Consider the following 16,456-nt stretch of genomic DNA (forward strand, 5'->3'; position numbering starts at 1 on the left):
CAGGGTCCTACGTGAAAAAGCAGTCTGGGCCAGGTGGAGTGGCTCATGCCTGCAATCCTAGCACTTTGGGAGGCTGAGGCGGATGGATCACCTGAGGTCAGGGGTTCAGGACCAGCCTGGCCAACATGGCAAAACTGTCTCTACTAAAAATACAAAAATTAGCCGGGTGTGGTGGCGCATGCCTGTAATCCCAGCTACTTAGGAGGCTGAGGCAGGAGAATCGGTTGAACCCAAGAGATAGAGGTTGCTGTAAGCCAAGAGCATACCACTGCACTCCAGCCTGAGTAACAAGGTGAGACTCTGTTAAAAAACAAAAAAACGGCCGGGCGCGGTGGCTCAAGCCTGTAATCCCAGCACTTTGGGAGGCCGAGGCGGGTGGATCACGAGGTCAAGAGATCGAGACCATCCTGGTCAACATGGTGAAACCCCGTCTCTACTAAAAATACTAAACATTAGCTGGGCATGGTGGCGCGTGCCTGTAATCCCAGCTACTCAGGAGGCTGAGGCAGGAGAATTGCCTGAACCCAGGAGGCGGAGGTTGCGGTGAACCAAGATCGCGCCATTGCACTCCAGCCTGGGTAACAAGAGTGAAACTCCGTCTCAAAAAAAAAAAAAAAAAAAAACAAACAGCAGTAGGGGCATGATCTGGCAAAATAGGTGTGCTGTGTTGGGTGGCGGAAACCTTTCCTCATCCAGAACACTTGACCTTTCCAGAGCTGGTAGGCTGGACCAGTGAGTCAACTGAACCACAGAATGGTGGCCATGCTTCCTAACAGGAGCTCCCTCCTATTTCAGGCAGGCAGCCTGTTGCTATTAGTTGGCTGGAATTCCAAGCCAGTGGGTTTTGTGAGGTGCCATGGAAGTGGGGCCCATAGAATGTTGCTGCTTGAATCCCTGGATTCAGCCCCCTTCCTAGGGGAATATAAGGATGAGTCTGCCACCTTGCCAGGAATTCTGGGGGTGAAGCATGTAAACCTCCTGGGCCTCTGTGTTCCTGAGTGGCTACTTTGCCAAGACTCCACACAGCTCTGTGGAGTGGCATGGGCTCAGAAGGAGATCTCCTGACCTGCAGGTTGCAAAGATTTATGAGAATAGCATAGTTTCCTGGGCAGGGTTGCATAATCATTCCCCACTTCCCTTGGCTGGTGGTGAGGGTTCCTTTGGCTCCATGCCACGCCACCATCACTCTGCCCTGCTTTTCTTCATTCTGTGTGGGTAATTAACTGCCTAGTCAGTCCCAGTGAGAGAACCTGTATATTTCAGTTGAAGGTGCTGAATTCACTTGTCATTTTCATTTCTCTCTATAAGTACCGTGGACTACATAGCTGCTTTTAATTGATCATCTTAATCCATCCCAGGTTTCCTCTTTTAGATTCTATTTTGAAATATGTTTTCTTTTTTTGCTCCTTTAATATCACATCTCTGATATTTCAAAAGACATGAAGCCCAACCAAAGCTCTTTCTACATTTCTTACAGGGGAGAAGCGACTGCTGTCTCTGTGGTTTCGTTGACAAAGCTGTTCCATCCATTTCTTACACGTACCAAACACACATAAAAAGTGCCAATCAGTGTTAAGATTGTGAAGATTGTGCAGCAGACACATGCAGCGTACATTCTAGCAGACATCAATTTTGACATGTCCACTATTAGAGATTTGTAAGTGCCTGAACAAACTCCTATTCTTTCCAAGGCCTGTCTCTTGAGTGATAACTATAATTGCCAAACTTTTGAATGAAGCCCCAACTTACAAGGGTTCTGTGCTACAGTAGTTAAAACCACTTGGGTATGCTGAACTATGGATGAAACAGACTTTAACTTAAATATTTTCCCTCCTGAGATTGTATGAAATGTATCATAAGCATGGATTCTGTAATAAGTTATGAGCTATGAACTCAAACTGAAGTGCTTACCACGTGTATCAAATTTTTAATGTCTCTCCCATTGTGAACTCTCAGATAAGCTTGTAACTGTGAAGACTATCATAGACGTCACATTACTAAGGTTTTTCTTGAATGTGAACACTCTGATGAAGTTGAAGACTTGAGGCATGACTGAAGCACATGACAATCTTCCCAAACTTCTGTAGTTTCTCTGCCATATGAACACTGATGCATATAAAGTCAAGTGCCTGTTGTAGTACATCCCACATGCCTCACATTTGTATGGATTATCTCCACTGTGGACTTTTTTCTTGGTCTTTAAGATATATGTACAAAGTTCTCATAGTTCTCATATTTGGATGGTTTTTCTCTGCTGAGGAGAATCTGATGGGTCAGATGAGTTGAGGCCCAGCCAAAGCCTTTCCCACACGTCACATTTGTATGGCTTTTCTCCCATATAGACTTTCTGATGTAAACGATGCTGTGAATTCTGAATAGATCTCTTCCCACACTCCACATTTCAATGGCTTTTCTCCACTGTGGAGTCTCTGATGTTTCAAAAGACATGAAGCCCAGCCAAAGCTCTTTCCACATTCCTTACAACTGTAGGGTCGCTCTCCCCTGTGGACCCTCTGGTGCATGTCAAGATTAAATTTACTGTTGTACCCCTTCTCACACTGCTCACATTTGTATAGTTTTACTCCAGTATGAACTGTCTGATGGGAATGAAGTTGTGAACTCTGAGTAAATCTCTTTCCACACTCTTCACATTGAAAGGTTTTTCTCCACTGTGGAGTCTCTGATGTTTCAAAAGACAGGAGGCCCAGCCAAAGCTTTTCCCGCATTCCTTACAGTTATAGGGTCTCTCACCCGTGTGGACCCTCTGGTGAAACTCAAGATCCAACCTCCTTTTATAGCCCTTACCACAATCCTCACACTTATAGGGCTTTTCTCCATTGTGGACTCTCTGATGGGAAGATCGTTGTGAATTTGTATAAAATCCCTTTCCACATTCTTCACATTTGAAGGGTTTTTCTCCACTATGGATTCGCTGATGATTCAAAAGACATGAAGACCATCTGAAGCTCTTCCCACATTCTTTACAATTATATGGTTTCTCTCCTGTGTGGACCATCTGATGCTTACAAAAATCTCGCCTACAAATGAAGCCTTTTCCACACTGCTCACATTTGTATGGCTTCTCTCTTACGTGAACCATGCAATGACTATTAAGTGCTGATCTCTGACGAAAGTTCTTACCACATGTATCACATCTGAATGGTTTTTCTCCTGTGTGAACCAGAGAATGCCTATTAAGTCTTGATCTAACACGGAAGCTCTTACCACATATATCACATTTGAATGGCTTCTCCCCAGTATGGATTCTCTGGTGTTCCTGAAGCTGTGAATCGTGAATGAAGGCCTTCCCACATTCCTTACAATTATAAGGTTTCTCTCCTGTGTGTAATTTGCAATGAACATTAAGTGCTGATCTACTATGGAAGCCTTTCCCACACTGCTCACATTTGAATGGTTTCTCTCCAGTATGGTTCCTCTGATGAGTTTGCAGATGTGAGATCTGATTAAATTCCTTACCACACACATCACACTTATAGTGTTTTTCTCCCAAATGGACTCTCTGATGAATATGAAGGGCTGAGATGTAACAGAAGCTTTTTCCACACTCATCACATGTATGAGACTTCTTTCTTGAGTGTAATTGTTGATGGAGATCAAAGACAGAAACATAACTGAAGGACTGTTTACATTCATTACCCTGGTAAGGTTTCTGTTGCACATGACTTATGGATAGGTCTGCCTCAATCTGGCAGGGGACATCACCTTCTTTGAAGAACCGAGAGCTGTTTATTATGGGGTCTTGAGACCTGGTTAGGTCCCTTGCAATTTGTTCCCAGATTTGCTGGCAGGACCACTCTTCATGTGGTCCTGCTTCTGGAACAGTTTCAATTTGGATCTTGCCTCCTAAAAAGACACAGAATTAACATATGTGGGCAAGTGAAGCCCTGTTCAATGTTTTCAAGATTTCACACTTAGAATATGGCATTAAACTTTAATGAATACAGGGAACATGAAGTTCATGTTTTCCAAGTGCACTATGGTCTTTGGTTTTCAAGAGACCAATTCAGAACCACATCACATCTCATATATAAAATCCTTGGTAGAAGTAAAAGACTAAATTAAGTAATTAATAACATACACATATTTAACCTGTTACTAATTTTGGTAAATTTCCTGGTCTAATAAAATCTTGTATGATAAATTATGAAACTAATAAAATATGAACATGAATAATGAAACAAAGGAACTTTAAAGAAGAAAGGCAGTTGCAGTAATTCAGGAAAGCGGTTTGGCAATTTAGACCAAGGTGATGGAAACAGGCATGGACAGAAGTAAAGCGGATGGAAAAGCTATGTACAAGGATGCACAGTTGCTTGGTTCTTACCTAAATTTCCTTCTCCTTGGCTTGTGGTCTTCATCATCCAAAACTTTTCCTTCCTTAGGAAGTGGAAAGTATCTTGGTGGAATGGTTGATTCCCTGTGAACATGCAAAGTTACATGCTTAATTCCAACCCACTGTAGGTAATATCTAGGGAATATTTACTGGAAATTTAGATTCCCAATGTAAACTCATACTTGAACACTCCAGAATACAAAGCATTCCTGGGGCCTAACGTTGTTACAGAGAGCGCCTGTTCTCACCTATTGAGAGCAGGTTTCTGAAGTTCTCTAGCATCACATCTTGGTACAGCTTCCTCTGGGCAGGGTCAAGCAGCCCCAGCTCCTCCTCAGTGAAGACCACAGCCACATCCTTGAAGGTCACTGCCTCCTAAAACGTTCAATACACAAAACCTAAATTTTCTGACCAATGATTATTCAAAAAAGGGTGGCATTAAGTAGGCAAAGGGGACAGCTGGGAAGTTGTCCTAGATCTTGAGGGATGTAGGTCAATATACAGATCTCCTATTCACTCTGCCTATATCCTGATAATGACACACACTGATTTTTATGAGCGCCACCAGAAGTGCAATGATATAAAGGAGGTCCTGTACTTTTACTTTGTGTACTCATTGAGTCTACTTGTAAGCAGCCCTCTAAGACTCTAACTGCTGCCTCCTGGGCTACATATATTCAGGTTTTAATGAGCCACCAATTGCCCCAGTAACATTTAGCAATTTAGTCCCAACTTTGATAATGTCCATTGTCTTCCTGTCTCACTCAAACTGTGGATGCTATAACTGTTTTTTAATATCTGTCAAACTAACCAGTATATGGTGACCTGTGTAGGACAGCTATGCAGTATATCCTCTATACTCTCAAGGCACAAACTACATACATTAGTTGCAGAATTCAATGTTGTGATATGGAACCATCATGCCTCAGAGCACATCCCAAAGCTCTGTCCCTTCCTAGTTGTGTGACCTTGGACAAGCTCACCTACATACATTAGTTTCCTCTCTGTATAATGATTTTCACCTGGTATAGTATTTTCAAGGAGTAAAGAAGGAAACATATATAGCATTGGGAAAAGTGTGTGGCACAGACTATTTAATAAATACTAGCTATTTTTATTATAACTGTCATTATTGTTAATTTCATCTCATTTCATTTCTGTATAATATTCCAGGGCAAAAATAATCTCTTTTTATTTAAATAATGAATACTTCATATTAAATATTATTTATTATCAATCCTGTAAAGAAAATAATTATATGTAGATTTTATCCTCCAGATTATTTAAAATGTCAAATGAAAATTAGAATGTCAATAAATAAACACATTTAAAATTGTGATCACATAATTTTATGCTTTCTTCCAAATTTTTTTTACCTACTTCCCACCCTTTTGAGTAAACACAAGTACTCTTATTCTCCTTATGACAGTGAAAAGCAGGTTATAAATATTCCTGTGATTTTGGTAATCTGATTAGGAAGAATAATTCATTGTATTAATATCATTCTCACTTATTTGACTATAAGTGAGTAGAATAGCTAACATTCCTGACCTTGGTTGCCTGTATGAATCTAAACAGATTTTTCATATTTGATGAGTTTAAGAGGAAGAAAAGACTAATATCTGCATTCTGCTTCTCTAAGTAAATGTAGTAACAGAATAGAAGTGACTGGCCATTCTGCCAGTATCATTGGACATTTGAAATGAAGGTACCTACTACTTTGATAAAACTTCTTACTCCATAAAGGAATAAGAAGAGACCAGTAAATAACATGCATTACAAGGTATGACTGAGACATGGCAAACACAGAATCTAACTCTTTCTATGTGAAAATTCCAACAATATTTGTGGGAAGCAGCAGTCAAAGCCTGATGTGCTCTACCCTGTTGAAATAATCTATCATCTATAAAATAGCCAAGTGATACATGTCAAAAGTATCCTATCTTGTTTTCAGAATTAATTTTGGGGGAAGGGATTATATATAGGAAAACTGTCAGGGCAGTGTTGCTTAAAACATTAAAATTCCTAAACCACCTAAATGTCTATGAGTGTGAGGTAGTTCAAAATAAGAAGGTACATTAATTCAATGGGACTATGATACCAATATAAAAATGGAACATTATATAATATTATACAAAATGAGCACAATTTAAAATTAGAGGTATTTCATCAATACAAATACAGTTATGATATGCATGATGAAGAATATAAGATACAAACATCTAATCTGTGAGCAAAGTAGTAGTGACATGAAAAAATTATCCATTCCTACTATTTTCTCTACTGTAGAAAATAAATTACATAAGAAAACAAGAACTGGGCTGGGTGCAGTGGCTCACGCCTGTAATCCTAGCACTTTGGGAGGCCGAGGTGGGTGGATCACCTGAGATCAAGAGTTCAAGACCAGCCTGGCCAATATGGTGAAACCTTATCTTAAAAAAAAAAAAAAAATGAAAACAAGAACTAAAACCAAATGGAAAGTCAACTCAAAAGCAACAAAGGAAGCATCTGGCAAATAAAATGCCCTCAATGCTTGTTGTTCTCCTTGAGTCTTCCCAAGACAGATAAAAATGTGACAATATGAGTAGCAGGATGGAATTTTAACAGCAAGAGAGGCAAGCCCTACTCACCTTGATTGTGGTCATTTTTCCTTCTACTTCAGGGAATTTGCAGAGTTCTGAATGAAGCAGTTCAAGTGAAGGTGAAATTGTGCCTGGAAAGTGCCAGGAAAGGCAGAAAAACAAATGTGAAAGCATGACTAGGAATGTTGCCCACCAAAACAGACAAGTATTTTCAATTAGCACATGAATGTTCACAGCAGCAGTTCTCATAATTCCAAACTGCAAACAAGCAAAATGCCCTCCTATGGGTAAATGAATAGACAAATCATGGCATATCCATACAACAGAATTTTATTTAGAAATTCAAAGAAGTGAAGTTCTGGCTCATGCAACAACATGCATGAACCTTGGAAACATTAAGCTAAGTAAAAGAAGCCAGTCACAAAAACCCATGGACTGTAAGATTCAATTTCATAAAATATCAGGAATAGGCAAATGTATACATAGAGAAAGTGGGTTAGTGGTTGCTCCAGATTTGAGGTGAGAATGAGGTTTAACTGTACTTAAGCATGAGGAGTCCAATTGGAAGATGAAAATGATCTAAACTGATGATGATGATGGTTACACCACTCTGCAAAGTTCCTGAAGATTATTAAATTATATGCCTGAAATGGATAAATTCTATGATATGCAAAATACACCTCAATAAAGTTGGAAATAATAATGGTTAATCTACATGTTATTTAACTGGATTCTGAGTCCATATTGATGGAATATTTATAGTTGAAGGAACTGATGAATAAATGGGGGAGAAGTGGAAGCTAATCTTTACAGAAGAATGCCCACTACTAATGTATTTCCCCAAAAGAAATGTTTTTATTTTCAAAACTTAATTTAAAAGTAGCCTTTCAGTGGAAAAATCTCAAAGACATCATCTTGGCCCAGTGAACAAAGTTGAAATCTCCAATGAAGGGAAAAATAGATATCATTTGGCCTCTGTTATGACACCTCAACACTTCTGTGGTACCCACACCAACAATGCATAATCTGAACCTAAATGTGAAATAGATAAACCTCAAATGAATATCTTCCTATAAAATACTTTGACTATATACTTCAAAGATGTCAAGAATAAAAAGACAAAGGCTGTTGAATCTTTCTAGATTAAGAAGACTACAGAAATGTGACATCTAAAAGCAGTATATAAAATTGGACTTTGGACTGGGGGATGGGGGAAAACAGTTACAAGAACTTTAAAAAGCACAACAAATTTAAATATGGGACTTTGGATAGAAAAGATGATGGTGTCTAATGTTGTCTAGTCATATCTAATAAGTAACAGAATTAACTAATATTAGTAGTCTTTTAATTGATATCTAGTATTTAATAGTGACATTATTTGATATTATATCTAATATTACCTAGCATGTTATAGGAAACTCTATAGCCAGCCCTTCCTAAATGCATCTTACCAAGACATTCCATGATCACCTTGGTATGTGGGCCTCCTTGCTGCAGAAAGCTATGATAAGTTGTTTCTCATTATAAGTTTGTTTCTGGTGGGATCTGGCTGATGTGTGTCAACAAAGCAAAATACAAAATGAAAATACTTGGAAAATTTGGGTAAAGAGCATATGAAGAGTCAGGTGCTGTGCCTTGGGCCTGTAATCCCAGCTATTTGGGACGCTGACGCAGGAGGATAGCTTGAGTCTAGGAGGTAAAGGCTGCAGTGAGTTAGGATTGTGCTCCAGTCTTGGCTCTTAACGCTCCAGCCTAATCCTTGACTACATGTCCCACATCCTGATGTAAGTGATAGACTCCCAAAGGCTTGAGCAGCCATGACTGAGCAGTGGTCTCAGGACCAGTCCTCAGAGGGCAATGGTCCCCTTCCCACAGCTCCGTTAGGCAGTGCCCTAGTGGGGACTCTGTGGGGAGCCCCCACATTTCTCTTTGGCACTGCCTGGTAGAGGTTCTCTATGAGGGCTCCACTTCTGTGCCAGGCTTCTGACTGGGATCCCAGGCTTTCTCATACATCCTCTGAAATCTAGGTAGAAGCTGCCAAGCCTCCTTCATGCTTGCATTCTGAGTATCTGCAGCCTTAACACAATGTGGAAACCACCACAACTACCAAGGCTTTCCCCCTCTGGAGCTGCAGCCTGAACTGTGCCTGGGGCACTCTGAGCTGAGGCTGCAGCTAGAGTGGCCAGATTCAGAGCACAGTGTCTTGAGGCTGCTCAGGGAAGTGAAGTGCTAACCCTGGCCCTTGGAACCATTCTTTTCTCCTAGGCCTCTGGGCCTGTGATGGGAGGAACTTTCCTAAAGACTTCTGAAACGTCTTTGAGGTCTTTTTCCATTGTCTCAGATATTACCACTTAACTTTCTGTTAGTCATGCAAATCTCTTTTGCAAGTGGTAGCCAACATATATTCCTCTCCTGAAAATGCTTTTTCTTTCTCTACCAAATGGACAGGCAGGAAATTTTCCAAACTTTTATACTCTGCTTACCTTTTAAATTCCAACTTTAAATAATTTCTTTGCTCCCATATATAACTGTAGGCTGTTTGAAGTAGTGAAGCAGCCAGGCCACTTCTTAATGCTTTGCTGCTCTGAAATTTCTTTTGCCAGGTACCCTAAGTTATCACTCTTAAGTTCAAGCTTCTAGAGATCCCTAGGGCATGAACACAAAACAGCAAAGTTCTTTGCTAGGGCATAACATGGGTGACCTTTATTCCAGGTCCCAATAACTTCCTCATTTCCATTTGAGATCTCATCAGCCTGGACTTCATTGTCCATATCTCTACCAGCATTTTGATCACAACCATTTAACCAGTCTCTAAGAAGTTCCTATGGTTCAGTGAAAAAGTTTAAAAAAAAAAAAAAAGTTTTAAGCTTTCCCTCATCTTCTTATCTTCTTCTGAGCCCTCTAAACTTTTCCAACCTCTGCCCATTAGCTAATTCCAAAGCGACTTTCACATTTTCAGGTATCTTTACAGCAATGCACTACACCTCAATACCAATTTTCTGTATTAGTTCATTTCTGTATCACTGTAACTAAATACCTGAGGCTGGGTAATTTATAAAGAAAAGAGGTTTAATTGGCTCATAGTTCTTCAGGCTATAAAAGACGTGTGGTGGCCGGGCGCGGTGGCTCACGCCTGTAATCCCAGCACTTTGGGAGGCCGAGGCGGGTGGATCACGAGGTCAACAGATCGAGACCATCCTGGTCAACACGGTGAAACCCCGTCTCTACTAAAACTACAAAAAATTAGCTGGGCATGGTGGTGCATGCCTGTAATCCCAGCTACTCAGGAGGCTGAGGCAGGAGAATTGCCTGAACCCAGGAGGCGGAGGTTGCGGTGAGCCGAGATCGCGCCATTGCACTCCAGCCGGGGAAAAAAAACGAAAATCCTGTCTCAAAAAAAAAAAAAAAAAAAAAAAGACGTGTGGTACTGGCATGTGCTCAGCTTCCGGTGAGGCCTCAGAGAGTTTTTATTCACGGGAGAAGGTGAAGGAGGAGTAGGCACGTCACACAGTGAGAGCAGGAACAAGAAAGAGAAACCAGAGAACCCAAACTCTTTTAAACAACCAGATCTACATGAACTAACTGAGGAAGAACTCATTCATCACCAAGGGGATGGCATTAAGCCATTTATGAGGGACCCACCCCCATGATCTAATACCTCCCACTAGGCCCCACCTTCAATACTGGGGATAAGGTTTCAACAGGAGATATGTAGGGACCAAACATCCAAACTATATCAAATGTAATTAAAAGAGAGGACTAGGTTGGACGCTGATGCTTGACCAAGGTCAAATTTTAGTGAATCTAAGCTTTAGCCACTTGCCTTAAAGCTGTCCCTAAGGGAAAAATTATGCCAGGACAACAGAAAGTACCTCTAAGACCTGTGGTTACAAAAAGGCAATCAATGTATGGGAAGGGTAAAACCAAGACACTGAAGCTACAGTGTACAGTGTGAAGGAATTGTTTATTTTGCAGCTTCTTCAGGAGCCTTTACACATCCCTAATGCAGAATGTTAAATATGCTCTTCCCAATAAAAGGAAATACTGCCTATCGAATTGCTGTAACTATGCATTAATCTTGTAGAGAAAATGCTGACATCCTGTTAAGCTTCCTAGACCCTACCTATATAAATGACTCTCAAACCTTTCCACTTCAGGGCACTTATCCAATCTTTTGAAGTCCATGTCCTCCCAGGTGGACATCCTCAAATTTTGTGTTTGAATAAATTCAATATTTAACCATATTTCCTGAATCTCATCATCAAGGTTAACAGATGTTGTTCCCAAGAGAACAGCCAGCTTGATGTGGATTAATGGCATGGTAAGGTCTGCTTACCCTGAAAAGGGGGAATGCTCAACTCACCCTATAAATGCTGGGTGAGACACCACAGATGACGCAACTGATACACTGCATGCAAGCCATGTGAGAATGAATTTATGATTACTGAGATATTCATCTGCTGAATATTCTCCATACCCAGGTCATGGTAAATGCTGTGGCTAAGGGGGCCACTTTGGCATGGGTACCCCATGTGACTTTCATAAAAAGAAAATGCAGGGCCGGGCGCAGCGGCTCACGCCTGTAATCCCAGCACTTTGGGAGGCCGAGGCAGGTGGATCACAAGGTCAAGAGATCAAGACCATCCTGGTCAACATGGTGAAACCCCATCTCTACTAAAAATACAAAAAATCAGCTGGGCATGGTGGCACGTGCCTGTAATCCCAGCTACTCAGGAGGCTGAGGCAGGAGAATTGCCTGAACCCAGGAGGCGGAGGCTGCGGTGAGCCGAGATCGCGCCATTGCACTCCAGCCTGGGTAACGAGAGCGAAGCTCCGTCTCAAAAAAAAAAAAAATGCAAAATGGAGATGGTTATGTCAGAGGTATCTAAAATGTGGCATGAGGAGTTGGACCCCAGTCATATAAACACCCAGATGGATTTTAACCTGTCAAACTGGGCCAAATTGTAAAACCAGCTGCATTTGATTGGAATTGTTTATACGTGGCCTGATCGCAAACCTGTTGGGGAGACAGCTATGCTGAACTAGATTGATCATCAACTAAAGACACCCTAAGTTGCTAACCAACTGTCATCAATCATGGACTGTACTAAGACTTTCCAGATATGTAAACTTACAGTAAATATTTATAAGCCATTGCCCAACCTTGCCTGGATAGAACAGGAAATGATTTAGCTGACTACTAGATGTGTACCTCTTGATTGCAATTCACAAGACCCCACTTAAAACATCTTTTGTTTGCGGCTCAGTGTTGATATTATTTATTAGTTGACACCTTAACTCTTGCAAAACTGAACAACAGTCCTAGAAACCTTATGAAATTTGTCTCAGCCTCCTTTTAAGGATCTTAAAGATGTTAATAAAAACATTAGATTAATTATCAAGAGGAAAAAGACAGAGAAAAGAGTCAAAAGACTCATCCCAGAAAGCTAGAATTTTTTTTTTTTTTTTTTTTTTTTTTTTGAAATAGAGTTTCAGTCAGGCGCCAGGCTGGAGTGCAGTGGCACAGTCTCAGCTCACTGCAACCTCCGCCTCCCGGGTTCAAGCAGTTCTCCTGCCTTAGCCTCCTGAGTAGCTGGGACCACAGGTGCACGCCACCACGCCCAGCTAACTTTTGTATTTCTCGTAGAGACAGGGTTTCACCATGTTGGCCAGGATGGTCTCGATCTCTTGACCTCATGATCCGTTTGTCTCGGCCTCCCAAGGTGCTGGGATTACAGGCTTGAGCCACCGTAGCCGGCCGAAAGCTAAATTTTTTAAAGATCATTTAGAAAATAATAATAAAGGTGAAACTAAGGAAAAGGGAGAGTGTGTCATGGGACTCATTCCAACAGGGTGAAAATCTTTAGGTTGCTATGTTAAATTAAGTTCAGCCTAAAGCTGCCTTCTTACATATTTTAAGTCAGATATAAACGTTTCTCTAGGCCAGGCGTGGTGGCTCATGCCTGTAATCCCAGCACTTTGGGACCCCAAGGTGGGCAGATTACCTGAGATCAGGAGTTCAAGACCAGTCTGGCCAACATGGTGAAACCTCGGCTCTACTAAAAATTAGCTGGTACGGTGGCGTGTGTCTGTAATCCCAGCTACTCAGGAGGCTGAGGCAGGAGAATCACTTGAGCCCAGGAGGCGGAGATTGCAGTGAGCTAAGATCACACCACTGTACTCCAGCAAGGGCAACAGAATGGGGGACTCCATCTGAAAAAATAAAAAAAATAAAAAAACAAATAAAGGTTTCTCCAAATATAGTGAATTGTAACTTAACTGGGGTGTAAACAGACTGTAACCTACTCTTGTGCCAATCACTTGAGTTTTGCCTAATCAAAGGGAACCAACTATTCAAACAGGGATCAAATAAGGCAAAAGCTGAGCTGTAATCAAACTGGCTGTTTCTGTTCCTCACTTCCACTTTCTAAATGTCACTTTCCTTTTTCTGTTCATAAATCTTCTTCAACCACATGGTAGCACTGAAGCTTTTCCGAATCTCTTCTGGTTCAGGGGCTGCCTGATTTACAAATTGGTTTTTGCGGCCGGTCGCGGTGGCTCAAGCCTGTAATCCCAGCACTTTGGGAGGCCGAGGTGGGTGGATCATGAGGTCAAGAGATCAAGACCATCCTGGTCAACATGGTGAAACCCCGTCTCTATAAAACTACAAAAAAAAAATTAGCTGGGCATGGTGGTACGTGCCTGTAATCCCAGCTACTCAGGAGGCTGAGGCAGGAGAATTGCCTGAACCTAGGAGGCGGAGGTTGCGGTGAGCCGAGATCGCGCCATTGCACTCCAGCCTGGGTAACAAGAGCGAAACTCTGTCTCAAAAAAAAAAAAACAAATTGGTTTTTGCTCAATTAAATGATTTAATTTATCTAAGTTTTTTTTTTTTTTTTTTTTTTTTTTTTTTTTTTTTTACTTTTAACAGTTATTAAGAAATGGAATAAATAAAATGGATAGAAGATAGTGCATGGATTTGCATGACCCACCATCATTTCTTCAGACCAAGAAACACACTAGATAGATAGCCCACAATGGCCAATGGTTTAATCAACTGTGTCTATGCAATGAAGTTTCCATAAAAAACCAAGAGGACTGGATTCTGGGAGCTTCTGGATTGCTGAACGCATGGAGGTTCCTGGAGAGTGGCATACCCAGGAAGGTATGGAAGCTCTGCACCCTTTCCCACATGCCTTGCCCTAGGCATCTCTTCACCTGTAGCTTTTGTAATATCCTTTGTAATAAACCAACAAACCCCCCTCCAAAAAAATAAGCTTAATGATTGGGCACAGTGGCTCATGCCTGTAATCCCAGCACTTTGGGAAGCTGAGGCGGGCAAATCATGTGAGGTCAGGAGTTAGAGACCAGACTGGCCAACCTGGTGAAAACCCATCTCTACTAAAATACAGCATGCTGTGCGCCTGTAATCCCAGCTACTTGGGAGGCTGAGGCAAAAGAATCACTTGAACCTGGGAGGTGGAATTTACAGTGAACCACGATCATGTCACCGCACTCCAGCCTGGGCAACAACAGTGAGCCTCCGTCTCAAAAAGTTAAAAATAATGAATAAAATAAATTAATTAATAAATAAAAATAAGCTTAACAGTTACTATCTTTATATCCTGCATTTAGGGGTAATTAAACATTTTTTTCTTGTCATATTTCTGTAGTTTCAGAATGCTCCATAATGATATGGCTCTATAAGAATACAAAATATTTGTAATAAGTGAAACAAAATAGTTGACAAAGTTTAAAAGACTCCTAAAGAAGTCCAAGCCCATGAGCCTTACTCTCAAGGTCCCTTCAGTCAAGTCCTAACTTGCTTTCTCCACCTGATTCCAGCTAGTTCCTCTGCCTCAGTGAGAATGTATCCAAGAGATTATCAGCTCCGGCTCTGACCTGGACTGCAAAGGTTCCAACCCCAGCTCCACTTCTTATTATTAATTGGGCAACTATGGGCAAATAACTCCTGCTCCCTTTGTCTCATCTTTAATAGATGAAATGGCAGTACCTCTCCACAGAGCTACCATATGGCAAACATGAATTTCTTTGCATAAAGCCCTTAGAAATAAAGACAGCAATTAAGGCTTTCTTATCAATGCTCATGACCAATTACAACATCCCACAATAGATGTGAACGTTGCTGTAAAAGAAAAGTGACAAGTCACACTCACATGGAGCTTTGCTGTCAGTAGTCAACAAGTCAGTCCATCTACCTCCATGCAATCGTTTTAGAGAAGTCAGGCTGTGGAAACAATGCTGCGAAATACCATAGTTGTGTACTCATTCTTGACAAAACAGTCAAGACTCTCCCCTCCTTCTGCGGAAATTGGAGATACCCCTCCTTTTCCTAAATAAGAGGCCAGAGAGTGTCCAGAATTATCCAGTGTTCTGCAGGGATCAGAGAGAAGAGCCAGTAATGCTTTGACACCACCCCAGGGACCTGACCATTTCTCAGGAAATTAACAAGAGATCACCATTCATTATAACAGAAACTGTGTTAAGACTCTTTTCTATTACCTCTTTCAATTCCCAAGACAATTCTGTTAGGAAGGTCTTAATAACCCCCATTTAAAGAAAAGCAAAGAGAGGCCCAGGGAGATGAGATTAACACCCCAATGTACTTCTGTGGGAATCGGCCTCGCGCCAGTAGCGGAGGGAGGCGGATTGGGCGAGCTCAGGGCCCCAGAAACCTCCAAATCAGGCGAGAGGTGACAGGACCCAGTCCCAAACTCCCCCGGTACGCTAGGACAGCCCCAAACGCAAGAAATCTCTGCCGTGGGGATTGCAAACCGCCGCCCTCACCCCTCCAAACCTTTGCTTTTCAACGGTGCTTCCTTTCCTCTAAACCTATCGCTAGCTTGACGAGGGTTCCTAGAGAAGGTCCAGGAAATTCAGAAGGGCCTACGAGACGCAGAACAACTCAAACTATCACAGAATAAAGGGTAACTCCCGCAGCAGTGGCTCCCGAGACTCCACAGAGCGTCTGGAATACATTTCCCAGAATTCCCCGGATCTGACTGCCTGAGCGGAAGTGCCCGCAACTCCGCAGGCCATTTGGACTCTTCCCAGAATGCCCAAGGAGTAACAGTTTTACCCTCCAGGGGGAAGTGTTCCAACTAAGCATAGCTTCTTGACCACACTTCTTCCAAGTATCCAGAGAAGGGAATCCCTCTTCCCAAACGCCTACGTGGTTAGATGGACTCCTGCACCAAGTGTCGTCCTTACCTTGAGTCTTCGAGCAAAAATATTACATAAACGATTATTTTCTGATCGAAATATCCCCAATTTTGACAGAAGTATGACTGGAAAGTGAACAACTGTGGAGATAAAATATTTTCAAGGAACTAATGAGAAATTACTACTTAGGGATCAATAGAGAACTGAAGGGAGATAAACGTTTAGTATAACCTGATGATATGAGGCTAAAACTGATTGTATGCCGATGTAATTTTAATTTGCATTTCCTGTATTGTAAATGAAATAGAACATCTTTTCATGTTTTCAACGGCCATTC

At 41.6% G+C, this 16,456-nt stretch overlaps 1 protein-coding gene across 1 annotated transcript; it reads right to left on the bottom strand.

Moving 5' to 3' along the window:
- Positions 1-1,907: 1,907 nt before the first annotated feature.
- ZNF221 (zinc finger protein 221) lies at positions 1,908-16,445 on the bottom strand. The gene is given in 11 exon segments (XM_032262768.1): positions 1,908-2,110; positions 2,113-2,202; positions 2,205-2,311; positions 2,313-2,396; positions 2,398-2,653; positions 2,656-3,864; positions 4,346-4,438; positions 4,603-4,729; positions 6,985-7,067; positions 15,114-15,289; positions 15,755-16,445. Coding segments are annotated over 9 exon segments (2,094 nt in total). The 5' UTR covers positions 7,000-7,067; positions 15,114-15,289; positions 15,755-16,445; the 3' UTR covers positions 1,908-1,997.
- Between the last annotated feature and the right edge of the window lie 11 nt (positions 16,446-16,456).

The sequence above is a fragment of the Sapajus apella genome, unplaced genomic scaffold, assembly GCF_009761245.1.
Source record: "Sapajus apella isolate SASKATOON/1434 unplaced genomic scaffold, GSC_monkey_1.0 scaffold130, whole genome shotgun sequence".
Taxonomy (NCBI): domain Eukaryota; kingdom Metazoa; phylum Chordata; class Mammalia; order Primates; family Cebidae; genus Sapajus; species Sapajus apella.